We start from the raw sequence: 18,134 nt of genomic DNA, 5'->3' as shown, positions 1-18,134 counted from the left end.
CTGCACTGATTGAAATGATCTTGTGACGGTTTGGTGGACTTTTCTTTATGGACAAATATGGACTATTTTTGTCTCTCTTTACCTACCTCCTACAGATGGTGCTGAAAATCAATGCCATCTTTGAGGCCCGGAGAGGGAAGAAACGCATGAAGAGGGTCTCTCAGTCCACAGAGTCCTGCTCAGGGAGAGGTGAGGAGTCAAAACCTCTGGAAATAAAGAAACCCATATTAACACCAACACTCTTGTTCAACCTCTGGTAGGATTTACTACCTGTCTCCTCTACTGAAGTATAAAACTCCAGGTCCCGACTCTTACCTGCCCCCAAAATGGTGGAAAAACTCTTGTTTTCTATCAGAGCTGCAGACTACAGACTTACTTGCTGTTACTATAGCATTATACTTTCACTTACTTTTTATTTACACCATTATTATTGGTGTCTACTATTGCACCCTCCTCTTACCTGCACTTGACATTTTATGCTCTTGTGACGATATGTCTTTTATACTGACATATTGATAAGTGACAGTGTATGTCTATTTGTACTTTGGTTGTCCTTTTCACCAGTTCTTGATGACCTAAGATACACCCTTAGTTATGATCTGATTACAGTGTAGCACATGTACTACTTACTACCTTGTATAGCAGTACTGCGATGTAGTTTATGGATGCACTGATACCCATAATGGCACTGGATGTCAGGCCGATACCAGCCTAAAATGAGTGTTGGTATCAGAGATTTTACCCAAGGCTAAAATCCAATACTGAAAGCCATTATTAACATGTAAAAAATAAAAGCCAAGGGCGTCTGGGTAGCGTGGCAGTCTATTCCGTTGTCTACCAACACGGAGATCGCCAGTTCGAATCCCCGTGTTACCTCCGGCTTGGTCGGGCGTCCCTACAGACACAATTGGCCGTGTCTGCAGGTCGGAAGCCGGATGTGGGTATGTGTCCCGGTCGCTGCACGAGCACTTCCTGTGGTCAGTCGGGGGGGGGGGGGAGGATAGCGTGATCCTGCCACGCGCTACGTCCCCCTGGTGAAACTCCCCACTGTCAGGTGAAAAGAAGTGGCTGGCGACTCCACATGTATCGGAGGAGGCATGTGGTAGTCTGCACCTCTCCCCGGATCGACAGAGGGGGTGGGGCAGTGACCAGTGGGGGGGGCAACTGGTTGGTTACAATTGGGGAGAAAAGGAGGGGGGGATGCAAAAAAAAAAAGCCAAATAGTTTTTTTTTTACTGCATTTTTGACTTAATAGTTTTCCCAACTTCTTATTCATCATGCCATTTCTTCTCTTCCACCCAACGACCTCTGCCTCCTTTCTTCCTCTCATTTCCTGCACAACAATACAGAGAAAAAATTGCCAGAATGGCCTCATGTAAGTCCAGTATCTCCTAAAACAGAACAATGCCTCCACATATGCATTCACTTATAGCTTTATGGGTGAGTTTACATTTTGGGGTCAGCTGCGATTGACCCATTTTTCAGGGGGCTGGCTCGTGTTGAGCGGCCTTATGAAACGCCAGTATGGTCTGGGGAGAATGCAAAGAGAAATCCCTCCCGCCCAGAGCTGTTTGTGATCTGTATTTGCATGGCATTCACTCTGTTTTCCTGTTTGCTTTCTTCTTCTTTTTTTTTTTTTTTTTACCCCGTTCTTCCTTTGATACAGTGACGGATGAGAACAGTGAGTCAGAGAGCGACACGGAGGAGAAACTAAAAGGTGAGATCAGAAAAGTTAAAGACAAAAAAAAAAATTGCAAAAAATACACAGCGAGAATGAATATGTACAACAGTGATGTCTAAAACAGGGTCCCGGACCACATGGGACCCAGTTTTTTCTGTACTAGTCCATTATAAGTCTGTCAGTCTGTGGGTCTTTAATGTGACAAATTTGGGATCTCCTGCCAAGTGTGCCATACAAAGTACCCTCCCAGTGACTTGTGTTTGTGTGTGTGTGGGGGGGGGCATGAATACATGAACATGTGTATTTGTATATATACATTTACATGTCTGTACACATGGTTTTATGTGCCTTGTGTGCGTTGGTGCCTGTTTGTGTCAGCACTGCATGTTTGTTTGTGTGCATGCCTGTATGTGCACATATGTTGTGTACACTATATGTGTGTGTGTTCATGTCTCTGTCACAGCTCATAGCCAGCGCCTGGTGTCGGTCCAGTCCATGCTGCGGCAGACGGGGCGGTACCGGACCCTGGAGAGGGATCTGATGGACCTGCCGGAGAGGAAGCTCTTCGAGTATTTCATCGTGGTTGCTCTCCACAAGACCAAGGCCGGTGTCCCGTACCTTCCTGAAGTCACGCAGCAGTTCCCCCTCAAGGTAAAAGGAAGAATAGAAAAAACAGAAACGTTGCGGACACCGTATGATGAGCAGCTGTAAATAGTGATTAATAACTGAGTAATAAGGCACTTATAAGCTGTTACACAATTGTTAAGACCAGCAGACAGCTTATAAAGGTTAATTACCATCTCACTGATCGTCTCTGAATGTTAAAAAGCTATGCACACGTTTTACTTTATGAACTCTGTCATATCAAAATCACAACTAGAAACCAGAGAACACACATCCAAAATCTCAACCAGATGACATTGCTGCTCTCGTTTTTTTGTTGTGTTCTGCCATTCTACCAGAGGGAGCATAAAAAAGGTCCTTACAAATAAAAAGAATATGTGAAGAGCTTTTTTTCCCCCCTCTTGCATGCCGCGTTGCATAATAATCATATTAAAACCCAACAAACACTGCGATTCTTCGTGGCGGGGCATTTTTAAGTGTCAAACGCTGCCTGCCAGGGACCCATCAGGTAGTGTTGAGTTAAATTGAATGGAATTGATTTAACCGGAATTAAATGTTCTTTTATTTGTTCCTTAGCTGGAAAGGGGCTTCAAGTTCATGCGGGAGGCCGAGGACCAGCTGAAGGTCATCCCTCAGTTCTGTTTCCCCGACGCCAAAGACTGGGCGCCCGTCGACAACTTCCCCAGGTCGGTGGGAGACGGACTGAAAAACATTTTAAAAAGCAGAGGAAGAAAAAAAAAACATGGATGTAGGAATCTTCCATTATGGTGTGCGATTAGCCGTGCTTTTAGCTGCATTATTAACCACGGGAACAGGTCGTTAGCAAGAACGCAATGAGCCAAAGATGGAAGTTTACAAATACCTCCTTTTAGCTCATAAAAACAATCACGCTGTCTTTAGCTCCGTGACACTGAAAATGAAAAAGAGATTACAGCGAAGGAGCTGTGTGGATTTTGGGGCCTTACATCTGGTTTATTATTTCAGAGCCCGCCACCCTTTGTGTGCTGTTTGAAATTGCTCTTTGTGACCCAGTACTTCGCCTCTCAAGGCCCGCATTGTTCTGCGGAGTGATGATGTGTGTCTCGAGGATGACGGCTAATAATTACCCCTCGCCGTAAATGTTCGAAGGGTGAGGAATGCTGTTGGCGAAAGCCGAGCTCGCCCCCCCCCCACCCCCAAAAAACACACCTGCAAGAGTCGAGCGTTGAACCGCCCCCCATGCGGGAGTCCCCTCTGGTAAATAAATACCTGCCAAGTCAAGCTAAGGAGCCTTTATGGGGGTATTTGTGAAGTAAAAGTCTGGCTTGAGGGTCTGCCTTTCAAAAGTAAAAAAAAAAAAAAGGCCAGCTATTGTTTCCATAAACACCTAGTTGGCCACAAAAGTCTAGGACAGGGTTGCGCCAAAATCTATCACAAAAGTTGTGTATAAAGTTCTTACTAGGGTTTTGGTATCAACTAGTAAGTTGTAAACTAGTTATTTACTAATTTGGGCTGCTCAGCTGAAAGGAACGCCGTCGCTAATAAGGCCCCAGTAATGAGTAAATCTGGTACTCGGCAAATATCACAGCAGGCAGCCACACAAAACCTGTTCACACCTGGAAATATGGAACAGCACACCTGCCCCCAGAAACCGTGTCCCTCCACTCCAGCATTAACTCACTGAATAAAGAGGATGAAACCGGAATCACATAAAACCACGATAAATGTTTCCCCTGGCTAAAATAATAAGCCCCGCGGTGTCTGGATGGCGTGGCAGTCTATTCCGTTGCATACCAACACGGGGATTGGCGGTTCGAATCCCCGTGTTACCTCCGGTTTGGTTGGGCGTCCCTACAGACACAATGGCTGTGTCTGCGGGCGGGAAGCTGGATGTGGGTATGTGTCCTGGTCGCTGCACTAGCGCCTCCGCTGGTCGGTCGGGGCACCTGTTCGGGGGGGGGACTGGGGAGAATGGCATGATCCTCCCACGTGCTACGCCCCCCCTGGTGAAACTCCTCTCTGTCGGGTGAAAAGCGGCTGGTGACTCCACATGTATGGGAGGAGGCATGTGGTAGTCTGCAGTCCTCCCTGGATCAGCAGATGGGGTGGAGCAGAGACCGGGACGGCTCGGAAGAGTGGGGTAATTGGCTGGATACAGTTGAAGAGAAAAAGGGCCAAAAAAAACCCCCAACAACAAATAATTAATTAAATAACAGTCCCAAGCATTCAAAGTCGGCCATTGTTATGTTTGTTGTCGTTTAAGCTAGGTCCAGTGGTGTTCTCCATTAGCAAGCTAGCTAACTCCCAACAACTACCACGCCTCCTAGTTGGTAATTCTGTAAGAATTAAACAACTAAATTTCTTAATGCTAAGTTCTCAGTAGCTAAAAGCTAGTATGTGTGGTGGGACCTGTTGCATTGTTGTGGTGTAGATTCTGACGTAGTTAATGCGTGACAAATACAGGACCGACACACAACTGACGCAACCGATCCGGTCCAGAAACGAGTTTGGTGAGGCTTCAAACAGGCCCGGGCTAAATCTTAGTGGTTTTACAGCATCACATAGCTTCCAGTCCACCTTGTTAATCTGTTGTTGTTGCTTTTTTTTTTTGATGATGTTTTTCTGATAGTGAGACGTTCTCGTTTGTTCTGACCGGCGAAGACGGGAGTCGGCGGTTTGGCTACTGTCGGCGACTGCTGGTAGGTTAAGAAAATGGCGGTGGATGTTTTGTTCATCTGACAGACCACAGAATACTTAATTCTGGGTTTAGTATGAATGATCGTTTTTCTTTAGCTCATTAATTTACATTTTCTTCCTCAGCTTGTATTCAGCTGTTTTCTTGAGTCGAGTCACAAGTCAGGTTTTCAGTTTGTCTCGTTGTACTCGATGAAAAAAAAGTCTTTTTTTTTTCTCTTTGTAAACCGTGCCTTCATGGCACCCTGAAAGATGCTGGCTTTGTTTTGCTCCAGTGGTTTAATCCTGGGGTGGTGTTTGGGTGAGCAGTCTTGTGATGTGCTGTTGTTCTGAAGCTGTCTGTCTGCCTGTCTGTCTGTTTCCTGCCGGCTGTTCACAGCCCAGTGGTAAAGGAAGGAGACTTCCTGAAGTCTACTGCATTGTTAGCCGGCTGGGCTGCTTCGACCTCTTCTCCAAGGTAGTTAGAATAAAGTACCACCACACACACACACACACACACACACACTCACTCGGGCATGTAGCACAGTCACACACACACACACACACACACACACACACACACACACACACACACACACACACACACACACACAGGCTGTCAAATCCACACACACACACACACACACACACACACACAAACATGGATAGGCACAAAGACACACACACAACCACAAGCTGTTCAAATCCACACAAACATGTACACACGTATACAGACATTCAAATCCACACACACATACACAAACATGGACAGGCACAATAACACACACACACACACATACATACACACACACATAAAAACAGCCAAAACTGTACATAATTGAGAAATTTCCCAAAACCGACAGACATACACACACACACACACACATAGGCAGATGTGCACAATTCAACACAGCAGCATCCCACTGAAAGAGTGGGAACGGACCTCACATTAAGAGAGCTGGTTGCTGCCACCAAAGGCACCAGCCGGGCTCCACCCACGCCTTCCCACTGGGCCATATAGGCCTGGCCTCAGTACAGAGAGGCACATGTGAACTGCAGCTGATGTGGTTTCTGTAGCGGAACCGTTCCCTGTAATGAGCTTTCTGATTCACATATGCACATTAACATCTGTGTGATGTGCACACATACATGTATAGAGACTACAGTTAACTGAACATGCAGGGTTATACAGTAGAGATTAAGGATCCATGATATGCAAACTTTTGCCAATATTCAATAACTGATTTTTTCCGTGGCCAGTCCTGCCAATAATAATGCCATTCTTTCTTCTTTTCATGCAATTCCACAATGTGTCTTAGTTTCATCTGGTGCAATTTATCTATTATTATACTGTTACTGTGATTCTGCGTATAGATGCAGACATCTAAAAACACATTTTAATTATTATATTACCTTCCCGGATTCATAACTAAACACTACACCATTTCCAAGTGTCTATGAAGAAAATTAGCAGAAATTAGATTGTTAAAGATGGAGGGGGGTTGTAAGGAGGCATTAACAGAGTCTGACGCCATCAGTTAGCCACATGGCCCGTTTGCATCTTTACTCATAGAGGACTTGTTGTGGTGGTCCCTGTTCAAACTAACCTCTCTTACCATCTTCTCACCTGGCCTTCTCTCTCTTTCTCTCTCCAGATCCTGGATGAGGTGGAGAAGAGAAGGGCCATCTCTCCCGCCCTGGTGCAGCCCTTCATGAGGGGCATCATGGAGGCGCCCTTCCCTGCCCCGGGGAGAACCATCACCGTCAAGAACTTTCTACCCGGTTCTGGGACAGAGGTGGGGGAGCACTAGCTTAGTGTTTACAATAGCACTGTTGTCTCACAATGAGATGGTACTGGTTTCATCCCAGTCCTTTGATGTGGCATTTGTAAGTTCTTCCCGTGTTCGTGTTGGTTTCCTACAAGTTTTCAGGTTTCCTTCCACAGTCCAAAGGCATGCACATTAAAGGAATAGTTTTTAATTTTTGAAGTATATAACTATTTATACTCACTATTCATGTTGTACATATTGTAGTACATCCTGTTGTACATCTTCGTTGAGTGTACCATTCCTTTAAGTGGATTAGAGTTCCTAAATTGCCCATAGGTATGAATAGTGTGTGCGTGATAGTGTGTGGGCCCTATTGATGAACTGGTAACCTATCCGGGGTTTCTCCCTGTATTCCACCCAGTGCATGCTGGGAAAGGCTCCAGCCGCCTGTGACCCTAAATTTAATTAACCAGGTATTGTGGATGAATGAAATCACATTTTCATAATATATCCCAGATTGAATTGAATCAAACTAGATCACCAAACAGAAACATTTATGTGAATGCATATGTAAATTAAGCCACTAATAGTCAGTCCCCCCCCCATCCAACTCCAGGTCATAGAGCTGTGTCGGCCATCAGACTCCCGTCTGGAGCACGTGGACTTTGAGTGTCTCTTCTCCTCACTGAGTCTGCGCCTTCTTCTGAGGGTGTTTGCCTCCCTGCTCCTGGAGCGCAGGGTCATCTTTACTGCCGACAAACTGAGGTTGGTGTCAGCTGTGCTGTAGTAAGGAATTCTGGGTGAGGGGAGGAAGGAGATAATTGACTTGTTGTAGAACAGTGATTGACACAGTGATCCAACAGTCAGCACTTCGCAATTTTTCCCGATGTCCAACACCCTACTAAGAAGTGAGCAAAGCTTTGGTGCAACGTATGATATGATACAGGCATGCAAACTTGTCACCTTTTGGTGAAATTTGCCATTTGAATCCAAAATCGGTCACCTACGTGATTCGTGTAGCTCTGCTGAGAAATAATTGAGTGGGTGGGGGGTCGAGAGCCTGTCTACTCCATAGAAAGACAATGGAGCACGAACATCTGATGCTGTTGATGCGCGTTTGCTGAGAAGATTCCGGATTGATATTGCCGCACTCTTTGAAATCTGATTGGCCAACCAAGGGTAGCTGAAAGAGGGGAAGGGTGGTTACACTTTCTTCTGGGCAGGAAAAGCAGCTGATGAGCCGAGGATCCACGGTGTCTGCTTTGCCATCAAAAATATTCTCATTTGCCACCTTGCTGAGCTTCCTCTGGGCATCAATGAATGCCTGATTACAATACAAAGGGCACTTGTAAATAAACAAAGCATCACTGTCATAAGCTCCAACACTTGACTCACAAGATGAAGTAAAGGAGACCTTCTATGATGACCTGGACAATGTTCTCACCAAAGTCTCCAAGGAGGTTACACTAATCCTGCTTGGAGATTTCAATACCAGAGTGGGGCGAAATTACATCATGTAGAGGCATAATTGGCAAGGATGGAGTTGGAAACACAAACTCCAATCCCAGCCTGCTGTTAACAACATGCTCAGAACACAGGCTAACCACCACCAACACACTGCTGCCAGAAGAACAAATTTCAAACAAGCTGGAGGCACCCCTGTTCTAACATTTGGCACTTCATTGACTACATTATCATACGTCAAAAAGACCGATGTGAAGTACCTAACAAATGAGTGATAATCAGTACAGATAACTGCTGGACTGACTACCGTCTTATCCACTCCACCCTGTTCATCCATTTTCACCAGAAAAGAAGGGTGCACAAAAAGCAGAGCTGCCCAAAGCTCAATCTCGAATGACTTACTGATACCTCCTGTCGTCAAGAGTTCCAGACCATGCTCAGTACAACAATAACCAAGCAGTATCCAGATGATATTGAAAGCCACTGGGACATGCTAAGGACTGCAATCACTGGCACCTGTAAAACCACTCTTGGACATAAGATGAAGAACCACCAAGATTGGTTTGATGAGAATGACCCAGAAATCCAACGGTTAATCAACATCAAGAGGCAAGTCTTTACCATCTGTCAGAATGACATCAACTGTCAAAATAAACAAGCTGCCCATGCAAGAGCAAAGTCAGCCATCCAAAGCTGGGTCAGGGAATTGAAGAACCAGTGGTGGATGAAGAAGGCCCTTGAGATCCAACACCTTTCAGACCCTGGGGATACTAGAGGCTTTCTCAATGTACTAAAGCAATATGTGGCCCCAGCCACCTCCGTCTAACCCCCATTTACTCCAAAGATGGAAACACACTGATAACACACTGATAACAGATGAGTCAATAATAGAGAGGTGGAAAGAGGCCTACCAGGGCCTTTTAATCCAGGACTCTAGCCCTGAGATGGATGCCCTCCAACAACTCCCTCAACAACCCAAAGAGGAGGACATGGCAGCACTACCTAGTCTGAGAAGTCCACGATGCCATCAGGAAGATGAAAATCGACAAGGCTGCTGGTCCTAATGAAATACCATCAGAAGTACTGAGGGCATTTGGACCTACACTCCTCAGACATATCCATGCCCTGCTCTGTAAAATATGGGAAAAAGAGGTCCGCGGTGGTGTAGCGGTCTAAGCATCGGCTTTGTGTCAATGCAGTTGCCCACTGGGGACCGGGGTTCAGATCTGACTATGGCCGGACTCAATGAAGCAGCAATTATTGGCAACGCTGTCTTCGGGAGGGGGCGGAGTCGGCTTGTGTTCATCACATGAACGCGTTTCTGTGTGTGTCGGAAAAAGCAGTGGTTCGGCCTGGAGTCGCCTTGTCATGAAAGTGGGGAGGCGTCTCCTTCGAGACTGCCGGCCAGAGAGGTGCAGTTGGCGAACGCAGACAGTACAAGGGTGGGAGTTTCATCTAAAATAGGGATCGATTGGCCACTAAATTGGGGGAGAAACCAAAAATAAATTAAAAAAATATATATATATGGGAAAAAGGGAATCCCATTGGAACTTAGGGATGCACTCATTCTCTATCTGTATGAAAGGGGACAAAGCTGAGTGCGGAAACTACCATGGCATTTCCCTGCTTTCCACCACAGGGAAAGCCCTGGCTAGGATCTTAGCCAACAGACTCCTCCCAATATCAGAGGAAATTCTGCCAGAATCCCAGAACGGTTTTCATCCTAACAGAGGCATCATGGACATGATTTTTACTGCTTGCTAACTCCAAGAAAGGCCCAGGAACAGAATCAACCATTGTAGATGGCCTTTGTAGACTTAACCAAAGCTTTTGATTCCATAAACTGCCAGGCCCTCTGGCTCGTTCTGTCAAAAATAGGCTTCCCTGACAAATATATCAGAGTACTATGACTACTACATGACAATATGTCAGCTAGAGTACTCAGCAGTTATAGAGACAAGACAGAGTCCTTCAAGGTCCACACAGGAGTTAAGGCTGTTTCAGTGCCCCAACCGTTCTGTGTCTTCATTGTCACCATCCTCCACCTCATGGGTCCCAATCCACCTCAGGGTGTCAAAATCATATACAGAACTGATGGGAATCTTCTGAACATTAACAGATTCAGTGATAAAGGTAATGCCGCCACCACATCCATCACTGAGTTGAAGTATGCCGATGATAAAGCATTCGTGTCCCTTGTAGAAGAGGAACTACAGAGCATACTGGACGCCTTTGCAAAGGCATACAAGCAGCTTGGCCATTAACATAAAAAAGACCCATATCCTCTACCAACCCCCACCCAACAGAAATATGCCTGATCTGCCCTCATCCATCATCCTGTAGACAACGCCAGACTCGAAACATGGAATAGTTCCCATATCTTGGCAGCCTTCTCTCTTCCAAAGCCAACATTGACATTGAAATACACCATCGTCTTAGTTGTGCCAGCCAGGCCTTCTCAAGATTGAGAAAAAGGGTTTTTTAAAACCGCGACGTTCAGGCCAGAGCAAAAATTCTGGTGTACAAAGCAGCAGTGCTGCCCACCCTACTGTATGGATGAGAAACCTGGACCACATATAGCAGGCACCTGAAGGCACTCGAGGCATATCTACAGTGATGCCTCAGGAAGATCCTTAAGATCAGCTGGGAGGATAAGCACACCAACTCAGCGAGGAGGCCAACTTGCCAACTATAACTGCCATGTCCTCCGCATATCTGACCCACCCCCCGAAACAAGTCCTTTACTCTCAGCTCATAACAGGACACAGCGATTTCATATTTCTGTGTTCGATTCCCGACTGCTATGACAGCTGTTCATTTACTGCGGCAGTTTGTCATGAGTTTCTTTGTGTCCTCACTTGCTGAGATTATCAAACGGTGATCCGTTATGAGTTGCTTGGAAGTTGTGCCCTGTGTACAAATGACTCAGTTGTTTGTTGTGTAAGCACTTACATGTTTGTGGGATTTGATTCCTGTCTGCCTAAACAGCTACCCACTGTCTGACTGTTTCTCATAATTGTCCTGGTTTGTTTTATTTGAGATGCTTCCCAGTTCATACTCAGACCGAAAGCAGTGAAATCACAAGACCGCTCCAATATTTATTTTGTTTCTGAAAAGGCGAATGCCTTGTCTATTCCTTTCAGTAATTTTTGTAACCGACACCATAGGAAAGCTGAGAGCAATACGGTAAAACGAGTTCTGTTGGGGGTAGATTTTTCCAGCTTGGACTTGTGGTTTTTCTGGTGGCGGTGGAAGTCGGGGTCTTCGTAACTGTGCTTATCTGTTGGCATCAGAGTCAGTTTTCAGTATTGTTAAATACTGTGATGCTACGCAAGGAGTTCTACATCACACTCACATAACATGACATGTACGCTGCAAGAAAAGAAAAGTGTAAATGCATTTGTAGTATTTAAGGTGTATTTGAAGCGTAAGTGCATGTGCAACTTTGAACTGCCTTTTTATTGTATTTTTTTCTGCTTGTAAAGCATTTCGAGCTGCATTTCATGTATGAAAGGTGCTGGATAGATTGTCCAAGTTAGTTGTTGCACTTGGGTAGGTGCAGGGTTGCAAGTATGGTGAAAGTGAATGTGGTATGGTATTAAACCATGGACGTCAACTAGCAAAAGAGACGGTATATTTTAATAGTGCAGAGACTGGATACCAGTAAATAGAGACAGTTCCTTACAGTCCAGTATGGGTTGTGGTCCACTTGTAGAGGAGTGCAACAACAGCCGCGGGGGGAAGAAGCTGTTATTGTGTCTGCTGGTGCTGGTTCTGGTAATCCTGATTCGTTTCCCAGATGAGAGGAGAGAGCATCAGTTCAAATCCGTTTTCAGATACACTCAGTTGAGACCACCAAAGAGAAGTCGACAGTCTGAGGCTTCGTAGACAGCGAGATGTGTGAGGCGGATGTGGAAGGGAGGCAAAGTTATCAGACACACGGACAGACAGAACTCATGTTGGGGCAAGCCACACTGCTGTGTTATACAGCCACCTGGGGAGGAATCATTTCCCTCTCTGGAAAACCGTCATGGACGCCAGACAGACGCGGAGAGGACAGCTTTACAGCTGACATGCGCACGTTGACGCCATCACACCCGCAAGATTCACCGAAAAACGTTTAACTCTTGCTCTGGTCTTAAGCATGTGTTACGGTTTCCTTTTGTTTGTGTGTCCCAGTTTACTCTAAACACATCTTTTTAATTGCGTTTCCCGTCTTGTATAACCCATTTTTACTTTTTTATTATCAAGCTGTTAATCTGCGGTTGATATGTTTGCTGTATGGGTTCTGTCTGTTTTCACTTGGTTTTGTTTTGGTTCAGTGTTATTCTATTTTATTATTCTTTTCTATTGTACCTTGTCTGTTTGGTAACGATTTACATTAACATTACACGACACATTCATTACACAGCTATAGACAGTCTATAGATCTGACATAATGATCAAGTGTGAGTCATAAAGGTTTTATTCACTCCACCCCCTTTTTTTTTCCTTTTTTTTTTTTTTGTTTGCTCCCCAATTGTATCCGGCCAATTACCCCACGCTTCCGAGCCTTCCCGGTCTCTGCTCCACCCCCTCTGCCGATCCGGGGAGGGCTGCAGACTACCACATGCCTCCTCCCATACATGTGGCGTCTTTTCACCTGACAGTGAGGAGTTTCACCAGGGGGATCTAGCGCGTGGGAGGATCACGCTATCCCCCCCCCAACAGGCGCCCCGACTAACCAGAGGAGTTAGTGTCTGTAGGGACGCCCGACCAAGCCAGAGGCAACACGGGGATTCGATCCGGCGATCTCCGTGTTGGTAGGCAACGGAATAGACCGCCACGCTACCCGGACGCCCTTTATCCACATGTTATGATTCCACCTGGCAGGCTGATAACTCGTGTGTTAGGCCTACTTCTCATCTGGGCTGAATATTCAGCTGTCCAGATGTGGTCTGGTGTAATCATCAGGCATACAGTAACAGAAGACATCAGTGGAGGCAGGAAACCAGTCAGTAGGCCTAACACAAGACTTATCAGCCTGCCAGGTGGAATCACAACATGTGACTAAAACCTTTATGACTCATACTGGATCAGTCATGGCAGATCTACAGGCTGTCTACAGCTGTGTAATGAATGTGCCGTGTAATGGCGTTTAACGTGAATCGTTACCCTCTATTTTATCGAGGTTTAAATCTTTATTCCGTCTTTTATGTACGTATTTATTCCGTTTCCTCGTTTTGCAGTTACCTTGCGCTTTCACGTTATGTAAAGCAAATTGCACTGAATTTTAATGTACAAAACGAGCTACACAGATAAAGGTTGATTGATTGATGTGCAGAAACAGTTCTTTAGTATCCCCGTGTGATTCAAATTACATCCATCTGGGACTCTTGGCCGGATAACGACTTTTTTACTGTACCGGTTTGAGTAGGACTACCCCTAGGATCCATGTATCATATACTGTACTGCGCTGGAAGAGGCAGTAGCACCCAAAATCCATCCCACCAAGGCTCAAAAAGTAAATTGCAAGTCGTGGCAAAATTTCAGAGAGGAAAGTTGGCCTCCCTCGTCACAGTTTGAATGAATTAAATGGAACCAGGCACACACCCGGGAGGCATTAAGTTCCCAGTGTGGGGCGAGTGGGATCTCTGCCTCCATCTTCTTTTTACAACTGTTACATCACGGCCCTCTAAAAGATGCTTTTAAACATTCCAGCGGCTTCTACAACTAAATGCTAATGGACTGCCCGAGTTGTGCTCCACACTTTGTAGTTGGTGGCAGGAAAGGGTATTTTTTTATTCTACTTATTTCTTTTACATTGACAGTCTTTTATTGTTCAACATACTGACAGCCACATTAATTGAAAAAAGGCACCATAGGATGCTTCGTTAGTATACAGTGTAGAAAAAACGATGAAATAACTATCTAGTAAAATAAATACTATAGTTTTTTTCTTATTGAAAAATTCCTTAAGCGAGTCAGCTGAAGTTTAATGGGGTCATATTATCCAGTAGCAGAGGAGCCTTTTTCCGTTTTCTTTTCTTTTCTTTTTTTAAGGATTTGCACCACAAACAAAGCTCATTCTTCAGCATAGTAGATTAGAGGAGTTTTTATTAGTCTGGAATTGTGAAGAACTCGTTCGACAAGAACCATCACACCGTTCAGCACATCGCTTTGTGTTTCGTTTCTTTATAATCAGACTAGTGTATGGTTTCGTATTTCATAGAGGTCGCGTGTGGGAACAGTTTTCCTTTCAAACTACACAGTGACCCTGGACACTTTTTTTTTTGTTTTAAACTGAGGCGCTCTTTGACTGGCGCCACCTTGTGGTAGAAAATAGACTTGTGTGCGGAAACTACATAACCGTATAAGGAACTCTTCTCTGGCAATAGACTTGTCATTTTCCTGACTGTTGTTATGCTAAGTGTTGGTTATCAACCCCTTCAGTAAGGGTTGTCATTAGACGTCTTGTCATTAAACTGACTACTTTCAAAATATTGTCATATCATCATCATCATCATCATCATCAGTTCCGTAGCATATGGAGGTCGTAGGAGCACAGCTGATGCCTCAGCATTGGTTGAGTCATCATTGTGTTTCGGTAGGGGGAATACCTGGTGGTCCCTATCTCCTCTCCAGGTATGGATGGCCGTTGGTTCACAGAGGAACTCATCCGTCCTTTGATAGGTTTTGTTTTTAGTCCTGCTGGGTGTCCACACACCCTCCTCACAACAACCCAAGGGTTGAAGTGGGGGGGGGTGCCGGTTTAGTCGCCGACGACCCGACGGTTGCAGTTTAATGTCGTACCCAGGTCATATACAGTGGATATAAAAAGTCCACACACCCCTGTTAAAATGGCAGGTTTTTGTTATGTACAAAAAAACGAAAACCAGAATAAATCATGTCAGAACTTTTCCCACCCTTAATGTGAAAAATAAACTTGTAATAACCTGGTTGCATACGTGTGCACACTCTTTTATAACTGGGGGTTTGGCTGTGTTCAGAATCAACCAGTCACATTCAAACTCATTCAATAGAAGTTAACGTAAACCTGCCATCAATTAAAGGGACTGGGATTAAGTCCAAATAAGGTTCAGCTGTTCCTGTAGGATTTTCCCAGCATCTTGGTTGCAGCCAGCTGCAAAACGCATGGTCCACAAAGAGCTTACAAAGCATGAACGGGATCTCGTTGTTGAACGGTATCAATCAGGAGAGGGGTGCAAAAGAATGTCAAGGCGTTAGATATACCATGGAACTCAGTGAAGACAATCATCAACCAGTGGAGAAACTAGAACACAATAGAGACATCACCAAGAACAGGACTTCCCTCCAAAATTGACGAGAAGACGAGGAGAGAGCTGGTCAGGGAGGCTGCCAAGAGGCCTACGGCAACATTAAAGGAGTTGCAGGAACTTCTGGCAAGTCCTGGTCGTTCCTTATATGTGACAACAATGTCCCATATTCTCCATATTCTTCCTCTGTCTGGGCTATGGGGTAGGGTGCCAAGATGGAAGACTTTTCACACGAAAAAACAAAACAAAACATCCAAGCCCGGCTAAATTTTGCAAAATTATACATCCAGTCTCCCAAAACCATGTGGAAAAATGTGTTCTCGTCTGATGAGACCAAGGTTGAAAAAAATTTTTTTGGACCCCCCCCCCCCCCCCCCCGATCTCCCCAGTTGTATCCGGCTAATTACCCCACTCTTCCAAGCCGTCCCGTAACTGCTCCACCCCCTCTGCCGATCCGGGGAGGGCTGCAGACTACCACATGTCTCCTCCGATACATGTGGAGTCGCCAGCCGCTTCTTTTCACCTGACGGTGAGGAGTTTTGCCAGGAGGATGTAGCGTGTGAGAGGATCACGCTATTCCCCCCCAGTACCCCCCCCCCCCCGAACAGGCGCACCAACCGACCAGAGGAAGCGCTAGTGCAGCGACCAGGACACATAGCCACATCCGGCTTCCCACCCGCAAACACGCCCAATTGTGTCTGTAGAGACACCGGACCAAGCTGGAGGTAACACGAGGATTTGAACCGGTGATCCACGTGTTGGTAGGCGACAAAATAGACCGCCACGCTACCCGGATGCCCGAGGTTGAACTTTCTGATCATAATTCCAAAAGGTACGTATGGCTCAAAAACAAACAACACAGCACATCACCAGAGGAACACCATACCCACGGTGAAGCCTGGTGGTGGCAGCATCAGGCTTTGGGGCTGCTTTTCTTCAGCCGGAACTGAGGCTTTAGTCAAGGTGGAGGGAATAATGAACAGCTCCAAATACCAGCTGAACGCTGAAGAGGAATTTCACCTTTCGGCACGATGACCCAAAGCATACATCCAAATCAACAAAGGAATGCCTTCACCAAAAGAAGATCGGTGTTTTGGAAACAACCCAGCCAGAGCCCAGACCTGAATCCAATAGAAAATCTGTGGGGTGACCTGAAGAGGGCTGTGTACAGGGGATGCCCTCTATTTCTGACGGCTCTACAACGTTTTCGCAAGGAAGGTTGGGAAAATATTGCCAAGTCAAGGTGTGCCAAGCAGATAGACTCTTACCCATAGACTGAGTGCTATGGTAAAACCAAAAGGTGCTTCAGTCAGGGTGTCCGGGTAGCGTGGTGGTCTATTCTGTTGCCTACCAACATGGGGCTCGTCGGTTCGAATCCCCGTGTTCTCTCCGGCTTGGTCGGGCGTCCCTACAGACACAATTGGCCGTGTCTGCGGGTAGGAAGCCAGATGTGGGTACGTGTCCTGGTCGCCGCACTAGCACCCCCTGTGGTCGGTCGGGGCGTCTGTTCAGGGGGGGAGGGGGAACTTGGGGGAATAGCGTGATCCTCCCACGCGCTACGTCCCCCTGGTGAAACTCCCCACTGTCAGGTGAAAAGGAGCGGCTGGCGACTCCACATGTATCGGAAGAGGCGTATGGTTGTCTGCAGCTCCCCGGATCGGCCGAGGGGGTGGAGCAGCGACCAGGACAGCTCGGAAGAGTGGGGTAATTAGCCAAGTACAATTGGGGAGAAAAACGGGGAACCCCCCCCCCCCCCCAAAAAAAAAGGTGCATCAACCAAGTATTAGTTTAGGGGTGTGCACACTTATGCAGCCAGGTTATTGTTATGTTTTAAAGCGTGAAGTGTTACATACAACAAACTAGTGTTCCAAAATACTGCATTATGGGAAAAAATACAAATGTTTTTGTTACTGTATCGAATTTGTGTGTTTATTTATATATACTATATACATGTATATTTATATATATATATTTGAGTAGATACAAATTACTGTATCGTCTTTTACAGCCGCTACAGTGTAACACTGACAGTGCAAAAGACATAAACCTGCTGATGAGATATCCACAGTAGTGTTTGATGTGGAGCACATCAGTGTGTTGTTGGTGGGTAGAAACATCTCACATGATGGCGTGTGTGTGTGTGTGTGTGTGTGTGTGTGTGTGTGTCATTTTGATACAAAGAAAAAAAAACAAGAGAGATAAAACAGTTTTGAATGCAGTGTTTGGTTTGGCTAGAGATTTGTAGAGATTTGCATTTTTTTTGGTTTGGAGTTTTGAGAAACTGAGCCAAAGATTCAGAATTTGTGTAAACAGAAAGTGGGAGAGAAAATGGATCTTAAACCCCTAATATGTGTTCTTGGGATACATTCAAACACTGACCATTCCCCTTCAACATTGCAACATCTTTTTGGTACAAGATGTCTTTTACTCCAGTGGATTTTTAACTACCCCTCCCATGCACTCTCTCTCTCTCTCTCTCTCTCTCTCTCTCTCTCTCTCTCTCTCTCTCTCTCTCTCTCTCTCCAGCACGTTGTCTCAGTGTTGTCATGCGGTAGTGGCTCTCCTCTACCCCTTCACCTGGCAGCACACCTACATCCCCGTTCTCCCTCCCTCCATGTTGGACATCGTCTGTACGCCCACGCCCTTCATCGTGGGCCTGCTGTCCAG

The 18,134-nt window shown here is 45.7% G+C and overlaps 1 protein-coding gene across 1 annotated transcript in view; it reads left to right on the top strand.

The window, feature by feature from the left end:
- Window positions 1–18,134, top strand: part of si:dkey-82f1.1 (DENN domain-containing protein 2A) — an 86,977-nt gene that overhangs the window by 56,698 nt on the left and 12,145 nt on the right. The window contains exons 7-15 of the mRNA XM_056281682.1: window positions 96–189; window positions 1,667–1,717; window positions 2,145–2,332; window positions 2,882–2,991; window positions 4,914–4,983; window positions 5,358–5,435; window positions 6,613–6,753; window positions 7,343–7,491; window positions 17,994–18,128. Coding sequence (XP_056137657.1) covers window positions 96–189; window positions 1,667–1,717; window positions 2,145–2,332; window positions 2,882–2,991; window positions 4,914–4,983; window positions 5,358–5,435; window positions 6,613–6,753; window positions 7,343–7,491; window positions 17,994–18,128 — 1,016 coding nt within the window. The remainder of the gene's footprint in view (window positions 1–95; window positions 190–1,666; window positions 1,718–2,144; window positions 2,333–2,881; window positions 2,992–4,913; window positions 4,984–5,357; window positions 5,436–6,612; window positions 6,754–7,342; window positions 7,492–17,993; window positions 18,129–18,134) is intronic.

The sequence above is a fragment of the Lampris incognitus genome, chromosome 6 (genome assembly GCF_029633865.1).
Source record: "Lampris incognitus isolate fLamInc1 chromosome 6, fLamInc1.hap2, whole genome shotgun sequence".
NCBI lineage: Eukaryota > Metazoa > Chordata > Actinopteri > Lampriformes > Lampridae > Lampris > Lampris incognitus.
Note: the sequence above shows the minus strand (reverse complement) of the source record. Positions and strands in the feature narration are given on the sequence as shown.